At 44.8% G+C, this 12,761-nt stretch overlaps 1 protein-coding gene across 1 annotated transcript; it reads left to right on the forward strand.

Annotated features, from left to right (window-relative positions):
• Positions 1-7,762: 7,762 nt before the first annotated feature.
• LOC306789719 (uncharacterized protein) lies at positions 7,763-11,160 on the forward strand (the record flags this gene model as incomplete). The annotated part of the gene is made up of 4 exons (XM_079285795.1): positions 7,763-8,171; positions 8,856-8,921; positions 9,119-9,199; positions 10,202-11,160. 4 exons carry the CDS (start codon positions 7,763-7,765, stop codon positions 11,158-11,160), a joined length of 1,515 nt encoding a protein of 504 aa, XP_079141921.1.
• Positions 11,161-12,761: the final 1,601 nt, after the last annotated feature.

Here is a 12,761-nt window from a genome sequence, read left to right on the forward strand (position 1 = left end):
GACCTCAAGTCAAACCCTGCAGCCAATGAGAAGAGATGGACACGAAGCCAATCAGCTCATCCCCTCAGTGTTTACATTCACCCTCTCTCTCACTCTCTCACCCGCTCTCTCTCTCTCTCTCTCTCTCTCTCTCTGTCTCTCACCCTCTCCCTCTCTCTCTCTCTCTCCCTCTCTCTCTCTCACCCTCTCTCTGTCTCTCTCTCTCTCTCTCTGTCTCTGTCTCTCCCTCTCTCCTTCTCTCTCTCTCTGTCTCTATCTCTCTCTCACTCTCTCTCTCTGTCTTTGTCTCTCTCTCTCTCACCCTCCCTCTCTCTCTCTCTCTCTCTCTCTCTTTCTCTCTCTCTGTCTCTCTCTCTCTCTCTCTCTCTCTCTCTCTCTGTCTTTGTCTCTCTCTCTCTGTCTCTCTCTCTCACCCTCTCTCTCTCTCTCTCTCTCTCTCTCTCTCCGGTGAAGCAGACACAGTGACACAAACATTAATAATCATAATCCACATCATTTAAAGTGACTCACCAGGTTAAAGCAGGTCAAAAAACTGTGGAGAGAAAAACAAAATCTCAACATAACTTCTACAATGTTGATCCTTTTCAGCTGAAAACACAGAAGCCGCCAAACACACAAACACCGCCTGTTTGAACCCTGTGGGACCTTTGAGCCCCCCAGGACCTGACCGAGGGGGGACATCGTCCTCAAACCTCAAACCGATGGACAGACAGAAGGAGTGGGTTTCAGAGAGCGAGGGGCGTCTTCGTATACTTACGCGTGAAGACTGTGAGCCGAGGACGGAGACGGAGGCTTCGCTCTGGTTCTGGTGGTTTTAATGACTGACGGACTGTGTTGACTGAGAGTCCACAGTCTGCAGCTGTCCACACTGTCAACACACACAAACCTCCACCCACCTCCACACACTCCCCTCTGCAGCTGATCTGACAACCCGAATCCCAAAAATCAGTCCACAGAGTTCCTTGAACATTCCCACAGAAGAGTCCATCTGTTCAGCCCTCTGCCCTCGTCTGACGGCAGTTTGTTGAGATTGTCAGGAAATTAATAACATAGTTAATGTTAGGCAACAAAAACCACCAACAGTTAGGTTCAGACAACACCAACACCAACGGTTTGGAAGACAATTTTCATATAAGAAGTGAACATAGTTGTTGTGACGTCACAAATTGCTTTGTGGACGTTTTTGAAGCCTCGAGTTTTACATTTTGGCCGTCGCCATCTTGTTTTTTGCAACCAGTGAACAGGAAGTGACCATATTAGGACTGAAGAGGAGTGACGTAGAGATAGAGATAGAGACACCGTATACGTCTCTGGTCCTGACCTGTCAATCAGCGTGTAGCCCCGCCCTAAAGCATCCCCTGCTTTATGGTCTGTGTGACTCTAAATGGACCATAATGTACTAAATGAACATCATGCTGTATTGAAGAAGACTTGAAACTAGAGATTGAGACATAAACTCATGTTTACAATGTTTACTGAGGTAATAAATCAAGAGAGAAGTAGAGTCATTTTCTATAGACTTCTATACAACCAGAGGAGTCGCCCCCTGGTGGACAGTAGAGAGAATGCAGCTTTAACACGTGAAGCTCTGACTTCACTTTAACCGGAGTTTGACGCTGTGTGGTTTAAATTAAGATGAGGAGATTTTTATTCCTGAGGTTGATTCCACATTAATATTTACTGTTTATAATTATTTTTGAAAGCCAAACCAGAGCAGGAAGAAGGTGTGTTGAAGAAAAGTGTATCCGTTCAAAAACACAACAAAAGCTGACATCTGATATTAAAGATATAAAAGGGAGCGTGATATGTCTTGTTTTATCATTTTGAATTACATAACTGTCACACACACACACACACACACAGTATAAAGACTGAGGCATCAAATAACCTGATAACGATATCAAGACACAAATAGAGATTAACAGACACAAACACTTAAGAGGCTGTTATATCGATGTTCTTCTTTCCTTCCATAACTAATAACACGTTGCCTGTTAATTCCAGCTTGTTCTCGGCTACTTATTGTGAAACTCTTTGACACTGAAACAAGAAGCTGTTTAAATCTAATCTTTGAGTCTCTTTGACCAACGACAGCTGATTTCTTCTCTTCTTCTTCTTCTGCCATTGTTCAGAGGATCTTTGTCTCTTTGAACAGCATTCAGTTCGAACAGTGGTTCTCAAACGGTGGGGTGGTATTACAGGTGGGGCGCAGGCGGAAATGCAGATTTTTTGTATTTCAAAAAAAAAAAAAAAAAATACTTTTATTTTTATTTTTGTTAAAGTAATTAATACATACATGGCGCAATGCCTGTACTTTCGTGTACATGTTTACGTTACGCCGTTAACAGCATGCGTGACGGCCATGATCCTTGGCGACTCACGTGTGTGGCTTCGTGTTCCAAATGAAGAGACATTTGGCGGGAAGAGAAAAGCAACCGCAAGCGAAGCATCCGAGACGAACAGCGAGCAGCAAGAAGAAGATGTGACGACTCTCTGGCTCTGCTTCACAGTGAACGCGGGAGATGAGCAGAGACCCGTCTGTGCTGTATGTCTGACAACGAGCTGCAGATAGTAGGAAACTTCTTTTGTTTAGTTGTTCACAGGTTGCACTTTATTGTTATCTTGAAAAGATGTTTAGTGCAAAACAGGTCACAAAATGTTGTTTCAATAAAAATTCAACATCGACCATTTTGTTAGAATTTAGTTGGGGCGGTGGGGCATGAACATTTTTCTTCCTCCAAAGTGGGGCGTGACAGAAAACGTTTGAGAACCTCTGGGTCAGAACATCTACTAAACTGAATCCATTTGAAGACACTTTCTACAAAATAAAAGCATGATCATGTGTCGCAGTGGTCACATGACCCTCTGAAAAGGAAATGCAGGTGGTAGGTACAGGTGTGAAAGGTACAGGTGTGAAACCCGGGCCGGCCTCAGGGGCGTCGCCGGCTGTGGAAACCAGGACACTCATCAAGGGGAACTATTCATCTCCTTTGTCGTCTCCTTTGTGCTTCAGCCTCGTTCACTCGGCTCCGTTTACCTTTGTGTTCTCCTCTGTTTATGATTTTTCTTTTCAGAATGAAAGCGTCTCTGGTTCCTCGGGCGACTCGACGTTTGGGGGGGGGGGGGGCGGACTAAAAAGTGTTTTTTGGATAAGGGACGAGGGAGGGCGCGGTCTTCCTTTGTATTTGTGATAAAGTTCCTTTACAATCTGAACAATCCCCCCCCCCCCATTCTGCGTCTCACGTCTCCTTATTTTAAGTTTTTCCTGTTTTATTTTTCACATACTTGGTGAGCTTCAGGACAAAGAGGACGTTTGTTACGTTACCAGACTTACAGTTAAGTCGTCAGCATAACGAAGTCACCAGTTGACTTTTGGGTCTGCTCAGTGAAAGTCATGGGATTCTTGACCCGTTTATTTATTTCGCCATTTATCTCCGCCATCAACCATGAAAGATATAACAATAGTGCTGCTTCGTACTTGTTATGTAAGTCCCAGATATCCAGAGAAACTAAATGTCGTCATGTCTGGTTCATAACATCGAGTTTTCACTGTGTCTACCAAGCCACACGTCAGCTGTTTATTACAGCTGTATGAACACGAAATACACGATTTTGCTGTGATTTAATTTCAGTAAACGGACAAAAAATGATGCAGAAAAAACAGCATAATGATGTAAATTTGTAAAAAGTCTTAATTCATGTTTTATTAGTTCTGACCGTAAAACGACAAGCAAATAACTTTTAAAATGTTTGTTTTCTGAATGGAGTTTGGTTGGTAAGCTAAGCTAACATTGTAGCAGCTCCATCAACACTCAACATAACGTCATCTCAGCGTAAATACGGCAGCGTGGTTGTAGTTTGTACCGTCTGGTTTATACACATTCATACACATAGTTTCTCTGGACTAATATCAGGTATTCTGGGTGAACACAGACGGACACCATATTTATTTCCTCCACCTTTGATTCAACAGCGTCAGTGATGACCGGGAGTGAATCTCAACACTGATTGGCTTTAGAGACACAGCGTCATGCCGATTTCTCGCCCGAGTTGAAAAACAGACTTCGGCTCGGTTTCCTCTGAAGAGACGAGACGACGTCCTGCGTGAACCCAGGTCCTCACTAAAAGACCCTGGATCACATTTAAAGACTTTAGAGGCTTTCAGGGGGTCTCAAGTGTCAATCAAGGGGGTTCGGACAGTAATCAGGCAGAAAAAGTTACTCCTCATTTTACATTGTTTTCATACAAAGAGTCCAACAACACGAGTCAATTTCCACTTGTTACATGCGTACGATCTTTTCCAAATAAACTCAAATAATTGGGTTCAGGAAACGATCGTAGTTCAAGTAAAAAAAAACTAGTGAAGTTTTGTCACTGAAGATCGGAAGTTACGTGAGAAATACATCAACGGTTACAAATTGTCTCTATTTGAGGAGATCCGGCCTGGAATCTGGTTTCTTTTCACAGGATGAACTAGAGGAGCAGCTGATGGAGATTTGAGCTTCTTATCGCACATCGACACCAAAAGGGACAAAGAAAAGACAGAAGGAAGGAAGAAAGGAGGAGGAGGGAAAGTGAGATGGAGGTAAAGAGAGGATAGAAAGCAGCCGCATACATACACGAATCCCTCATGTTTGTAATTCGTTTCATTAATATCCCGTATCGTTGTGATCCCGGGAGGTTCTGCTGCTCTGCGGTTGGATTAAAGAATGAAAGTAGGCTGCTCATTGTGAGGACCGGGAGCTTTCAGGGTTGGATTACGGTCACGCTGAGAGGATGAAAAGAAAACATATTCTGCAAAGTTCAGTGAGAAGAAGTCCTGAACGCTTTCTGCGATTTCAACTTGTTTCAATCAGAAATCTGTGAAGTTCAAGTTGTGCAGATTTAGTTTGAATGAGGTTGGTTACATTGTTTATCTGTGTTATGTGGATGTAACCCGCCACAGTGTTCTCTGTCTGTAGACTTTGATTAATAAGCTTTGATTATCAGGTGTTTATCCTCAACGCGCTGTTTGTTCATCGTTCTCTGAAACACCAGAGGGTCCGAACTAAATGTGAAGAATCAAGAAGACGACGAGTGGAACCGACAAAAAGCCACAAACCAACCTCCACAATGACGAGGGGGGGGGGGGGGTAATCATCTGTGAACTCATATTTCATATTCATGAACCTTTATACAAACCCTGTAAAGAAACAAGTCCAGTATTAACTATCATAACCCATCATCACTCCTCTGTCCAAATATGGTCACTTCCTGTTCACTGGTTGCCAAAAAAAACCAAGATGGCGACGGCGAAATAAGAGTTTGTATCGGTTGCATATATTTAGTCCAAATAACTTGAGAAAAGCTCCAACCGTGCTGCTCTTTCTCCAGCCAGCATGTCGTAGTAAGTAGTCAAAGAGACAGAAAACACAACGTTGTTTGACAGTTTGAGTCTTTCATGAAAGAAGATCTGATCTCCTCAACGTCAGAACCACCTTCAAAATAAAACATCTTACAGAAACAAGCTCATGACACTTTCCTCTGTGAAAGGTGACAAAGATCCCCAAACTTAAAAACCCCGCACACACATCAATAAGCCTCACTGTTGTTCCTTCATCATCATCATCATCATCATCACACTGTAGTTTATTCTCCCAATCCAACATACAAACACTCCAAATGCGGATTCATCCGCCGCTGAAAATAGTCCCCAACAGATGCTCTATTTCCTCCTGTTTGTTTTAGGAGATCACTGATGAATCTGATCTTCAGGAGCAAACCAACGAGCTTAATCCTGCAGTTTATGATTTATTCTCTCTGATGGATTTGATTTATTTTGACAAGAACAAAAACTCTGCATGGAAACAACGCCGGATTTAATCTGCAGCATTTACACAAAACCCTTTTTTGATGTGATCCAGCAATGACGTGACAGAATCTACCAGATTACAGTGAGATGACGAATCAAGGAGAGCTGTGAAAGGAAAGATGAGAGAGAGAGAATCTGAAGGGAGGATGAGAGAAAAGAGGAGGGTGGAGGATGATGCAGCGATAAACGGAGAGTCTCTTCTTTCTGTTCTGTAGCACATATATTTATTTTGCTGTTTCATGGTGAAGGAGGTCAGCAGCCGGAGGGCCCGGTTCTTCTTCTTCGGGACAATAAAGACGCTCCTCCATCCTCCTCCTCCTCTTCCTCAGTCTTTGTCTGCAGAAGGTGAGACTGAGCCTGAAAGAAGGTTTGTTTCGGGGCGAGGTTTATAAATGGATCAAAGCCTCCTCCATCCCGATCATCTCCTCACTCGTCCTCCTCCTCCGGATGATGCTGCGCGACTCAGACGGAGCGGTGAGTCTTTCTAAGTCTGGCAGCAGTTCAGGTTGGCTGGAAATAATGCAGTTTAGTTTGGTCTTAAACCCAAAACCCACTGGTTGGTTTCAGCACTTTTCTATCAAGGAAAAGTTCAACAAAAAATAATGTTTCCATAAAGATTTAGAAATCTTCTTTTTCAAGTATGTTGTGTTTAAATAAGGAATAAATATCTAAATATTTCAGTTCATCTTTTTGGTCTTAGTCTTGAGTTCATCTACGACCAGATAAGGTTCAATTTGGAAAATTAATCGATATTTTAAAATATGTATTACGTTAATGGATTTAAATAAAAACTAAAGTGCAGCATTGAGAGAAGAGTTCACACTTCACGTGTCTCAGTCTGGCTCAGAGAAGGAACCAGCACTGGATGTAAAGACCGAAGGGGAATCCTTTACATCAGAGACCCCCCTGTGAGAGACCTGGTTGGGTCCTCGATGGGAACTCGAGGGGGATCTTCCACGGCCTTGAAGGACTAGATTACTGGATGAGGAATCACACAGAGACACGTAGATACAGGCTCAGACGCTTCCAAAGCACCGTAGCAAAGCAAATCAGCCCGAACGGTGTGAGCTCTGGACCCAAAGTCCTGGACCTCGTGTTGTTATCTCAACAAAGTCTTTGTGTCTTTATGTCTACTGTATTAGAATTGTGTCTAAAATCCAAGAAGGATTGGAATCTGATTGCTAGCAGGAGTTAAAAAAAGGTGTAAATGCAACTGTAAGTTACACCGGGATGAAATAAAAGCTTCTCCGGTGACTTCCACTCATACGATCATCCAGAAGGCTGTTTGTCGAATCCCCGATCAGTTCAAACCACTGAAGAACCCGTCGGCAGTGAAAGCTGTGAAGATGAAATGACTTCAGTCTCGATTCATCTGTGTGTTTGTCTTCGTTTGTGGATGAAGCTGTTTAGTTTTCACAGCTAAGCTGTTTTTGTTGTAACTGAACTGCTAAAGTGCAGATGTTCTTCTTCTTCTTCTGGTGTTTTGTCAGTTTGGGTCAATCTTGATTCACGTGAAGCACAAAAAACAAAGACGTATTGTAATCAGATCTGTGATTCTGCAGGAGGAAATGTGACTGAATGTAAAAGACAGAGTTGGATCTCATCTGGATTTCATGTGCACATGAGACACCTGTCAGCTGAGGACGTTTCACCTGTTTCAGATCCAAAGAACTTTGTTTTAAAATCATTCTCAGACACAGAGTGTCAGTATTCTGAAATAAAGTCATAAATTCGGAGGAAATGACGGACAAACAGGATGAACACTAACATGGAATGACGTGTAAAGATGCAAACCGTTCTCAGTGTTGTTATCTCACCTTCTTGCTCTTGACTCCCATCGTCCTCCTCTTCCTCCAGATGTTGTTGTCCTGGCTGCTGGGACTCCTCGTCCTCTCCTCCCTCTGCTCAGCCATGCCTGAAACCTTGGAGAGCAGTGGAGATGGCCTCAACACCTACAACATGACTGAGCCCTCTGAGTCCTCTGAGTTCTCTGAGTTCTCTGAGTCCTATGAGCCCTCTGAGCCCTCTGAGTCCTATGAGCCCTCTGAGCCCTCTGAGTCCTCTGAGCCCTCTGTTTTGTCCCCTTGGCCGAATGTTCCCAGGACCCGCATAGAACCGTGGCCACCCGGCAACATGAGTGATATGACCGGGATGCCCGGAGACCCCGACTCGCCGATGTTCCCAACGACGTCCATCTGCGACCTGCTGTGGAACTCGCCGGTACCGCCGACCCTCGACCAGATTCCCTTTTTCTGCCTCTGTTCGCACTGCAAGGGCACCGGGGGGCCCAAAGGAGACAGAGGAGACCGGGGCCTTCCAGGTACGTCGACCACTTTAAAGCACCTGTCTGGTCCCCGTGTCGTCCAGATGTCAGACTTGTTGGGTCACTGCCAGGTGTTGAGGTTCAGGTGATCTCACACAGCGCCTTAAGCACGCAATATCTTTATCGAGAAAGATTCAATCTTGTGTTTAGATGAATAATATTGTGAAGCACAGATTTAGTAGATTATGAAACGTGTTTGAAGGGAACGAGACTTGATTTCTCTTCGTAAGATGTTCAATCTGTTTTGCATGCTAAGCTGCTCCTTCCTCCTGCTTTTAAACTCATCTCTCACACTTCTGTTGAGATAATACTAAATGACTTGTTTTAAGAGTTTAAACTATTAAACCACGAGTCTCTGTAGATCATAGATCCATTATCAAGTTCAACCAGTCTGGTTCTCAAAGGAACAATCATAATAAAAGAGTGCTCTGATGCTGCAAGACATGGATTCATGTGAGCAGATTCATTCAGACATCAACTGATGCTGAGGCCAAAAGAGACGAGCAAAATATTCAGATGTATTAAATCCCTTCACATGGAGGGACTGAAAGAAGCTCATGACTGAGGACTGAGATATAAGTAGTGAAATCAGTGAAGATAATATAATAATAATCATAATAATAATATAATCAGTGAAGCAAAGCACCAGCACCACAAGGCCTGACTGTGATCTGTGATCAGGTGCACCTGGGAGTCCCGGGAGAAGAGGGATGATGGGGTTCCCTGGTCATCCAGGATTCACAGGCGGTCGAGGGATGAAGGGTGAGTCTTCATCACTTCACTGGTAACTATGGGTGTTGTGTCTGCCGCCCAGACTGAACCTGGAAACTGGTTTCACGACTTATCCTCAATAAAACATGAACTGTGTGTGTGTTCATGAAGGCCACTTTGTGTTGCTTTTAATGTATTTGTAACAGTGTTCCTGTCTCTGTCTGTGGTTACAGGTCAGAAGGGAGACCTCGGGGACAAAGGGAGTCTCGGCGCTGTCGGTTTCACCGGCGTGAAGGGCCAGCGTGGCTTCAAAGGTCTGCTTCCATCAGTCTCTTATGTACAGGGTCGCTCTATGTGAAGGGTTACTCGTGTTACATGAAGAGGACTATCACACTGATGAGGGATAAACTGATCTAACATTGCAATGGTGGAGCTTTGACTGGGTTTAGGCACCAACATGAATGAGGAAGGATCATGGTTTGAGGGACATTCCTCCTCATGGCTATAACAATCACTCCTTGAACAATAGCGGATGGTCATGGCTGGTAGGAAACAGGAAGCAGGCTGCTCTCATCCAGCCCTCGTAGCTATACCTATGAAAAATAATGCACCACAATTCATAGATATAACATGAGTTTTCTTTCTTCGTATGTTATCTACGCAGTCGTAAACAAGGACGAATAAAGACCGCTAATTCACACCCAGGGCAGGAGGAAGCGGCGGCGGACGTGGTTATTTTAACCGAAACAACGATCTCGTCCTAAACATTACCAAGTAGCTTTGTTGCCTGAGTTTCCTGTGGAGACAGAAGTTCATTTGAAAAGATTGTGTGCATGTCACAAGGGGAAATTGACACGTGTTGCAGACTTTCGTAGGAGAAGTAAAGCTTTCTCATATTCATGGACTACTTTATTACCTTTATACAAGTCAAGTATTAAATGCATTATGAAGAAACAAAGGTTGAGTATCCTGTAAACAATTTGATTTGGCTTCAAAACATTTACTCCAATGAAGATTTCATGTCATACATGTGTCCCACGTGTGCAAGTTGCAAAGATCCAGAGGCGCCGGCCATAATTACGGCATTCTCTGTCACGCGCCTCGCGCCGGCTTCACAACGGCGAGTACAGACGAAGCTTCACTTCTCGTAGGATGTCATCGTATGAAGATACGAGGACCTCCAGCCTCTGCAGACTTTGAGGCTCTATGTGTCTATAATCTTATCCTATTGGCTACCGACAGACAACAGTCACCTGAATATCAGCATATGTTGTACATCAAAATGTAACGCAAATATTCTTGATGTGTGTCTCCAGGAGACAAAGGTGACCAAGGACTGGAAGGCCCATCAGGATCAGAGGGGCCCCAGGGCGAGACTGGTACATGCCCCGCCTCCTGTGAGAGTCTACCAGGCCCCCCTGGGGAACAAGGAGTCCCTGGACCAGCCGGAACCCGGGGTCTTCCTGGGGTCCAGGGACCTATGGCACCCAAGGGTATTATGGGCAATAAGGGCGACATGGGTATGCCCGGTGACTCCGGGATGAACGGCCAGAAGGGGGATCAAGGTGAGCAGGGCTTGTGCGAGTGCACGGATGGGGCAGATGGCTCTGATGGGAATCAGGGAGAACAGGGGGGTAAAGGGGCCAAAGGGGACACTGGGGGCCAGGGTGTTCAGGGCCCCGTCGGGCTAAAAGGCAATGAGGGCAGTATGGGTCTCATGGGGCCGCCTGGGCCCTGCTCCCCGGCCATCCAATCAGCATTCTCTGCATCTCTCAACCAGTCGTTCCCTGCTGCAAACTGGCCTGTTCCTTTCCAACGCATCCACCTCAACATGCAGGGCCACTTCGACACATTCATCAGCATATACACCGCCCCCACCAACGGCACCTACGTCTTCACCTTCAGCCTGGCCGTCAGTAGAAGGGCCCTCAAGGTCGGCCTGTTCCTAAACTTCTCCCCCGTGGTCAAGAAAACAGAAGTGACCATCCCGTCCACCATGAGCCACACTGTCGTCCTCCACCTCACCATGGGAGACAGGGTGTGGCTGCAGGTCAGGGACTCCACCACTAACGGCATGTTCACCGACGGTGAGAGCAGCAGCACCTTCTCAGGGTATCTGATGTACCCCGACTCCTGCCAAATGCCCCGAGGACGAGGATTTCCATACACCGGACCGACAGGCATGCCGCCAGTCATGCCGTCATTCAAGCCGCAAGCCTACAATTGGGACGGCCCCACCCCCACCCCCACCCCCACCACCCATCCACCACAGTAGGCTCCAGGCAGTCGCGTTGTAGACGGAGCATCCTCACACACCCAATCACAGTGTCTCTATAGCTGCACGTTTTAAAGGAGGGGCATTCACCTCATGCTGCCCCGCCCATTTCCCCTTCTAGTTCGAATGCGTTTGTATTTCTTCTGGTTTAGTGCTAGCAGGGCTGTATTTGTATTTGGGAGCATTCAGCAGCTACACGTTGACGATCTGGATGCTTTTTACAGAACCACATCCACCAGTTATTGGGAGGACATCAAATGTAAACGGTATGAAATCACATTTGAGGACATTTTTATTTACTTTGTAGTGTCTCTTGGTGTAGATGGCTCCGCCATGAGGAACTACAGAAACACCAAAGCACATCAGTTCACTCGTGTGTTAGTGTTATTAACAACCTGTCTGCTGGTTCTTCATTTCATTTCATTTCAGATTTCTTTTTGCAGTGTGTGTCCTAATAAACCCAAACCAGCCTGTTGTGTTGGAGTTCTGGAAACCAAACAAAGACTCAAACTATAAGATATTTAAATGTCTTTACCTTTTAAATGTGGAGATAAATTCACTCTCATGATTGAATACTCACTTACAGGTGCCAGCTTGACGAATGCTTTTGATTGGCACTTACTTAATAAATGGCTCGACCGCTGAGCTGGTCGCTGACTGTTACAGTCGCCGTAGAGGTTCAGACCTGCTCGAGATGTTTTACAAGCACTTTGCATCCTCAGAGTAAATACATTTTTCAGCTTTCTGCAGCGTAGTTTTAGCAATTTTATTTCAGACAAAAGCGACAGAGTCGAGTTCAACAAACTATACAGCATCCGTCTCACTGGAGACGTGTTCAGTCAACAGTTGTTGATGGAAAGAAGATCAGAAAGTGTTCATCTTCTCTTCACATCCTGAATCGGTGTTGGCTAATAAATCCTTAATTTTGCTCTCGCTAGAAACCGCTAAAGAGGCCAAGGAAATACTCGAAACCAGTCCGAGCTGAATCTTACTTTCACAAGGTATTGTTTGGAAAACTTCAGGCCGATCAGTGTTGCTCGATCGGGCTGGTTTCCACACAAATTGGGTTACTTTTGATTAAGTTGTGCCGGTAGACGAACATTTGGCGGTTGGGTTTGAAAATCTTGTGGAAACAATATTACCAGCTAGCTGTCATTTCATGGTAAAAAAACAAATACAAAATAAATGAAACCTCATTGTGTCCACTCACTCTTATTCTTGACTGATTTAATTTGAGAAAATATTTGATTGACATGCCTTGTCATCGTTGGGGATAACGGAGGACCTGATTAGCTTGACGTCACCATCTTTGACATTGACAAGAGAATTGGTGTATTTGTCTCATTGCACTCTGCAACATTACATCTTTGGTTATTCGATGCAGGTGTGAAGCTTATGATGGGTTTTCTACTGCGCGTGTTGGTTTTACGGTTTCTTAATGTGTTTCTGGCGAGGTCATGATTTGGGGTTTTACTGAATTGAAGATGTGAATGGCTGATCATTGAACTCTGTTCTAAGGCTGTTTCCAGCAGATCAGTTCATCTCCATGATCTCAACAGTATTGGTAGTGAGTATTATATTGGCAGCCAAAATGGCTTCAG

This window comes from Melanostigma gelatinosum (genome assembly GCF_949748355.1).
Source record: "Melanostigma gelatinosum genome assembly, chromosome: 15".
NCBI classification, from domain to species: Eukaryota; Metazoa; Chordata; class Actinopteri; order Perciformes; family Zoarcidae; genus Melanostigma; species Melanostigma gelatinosum.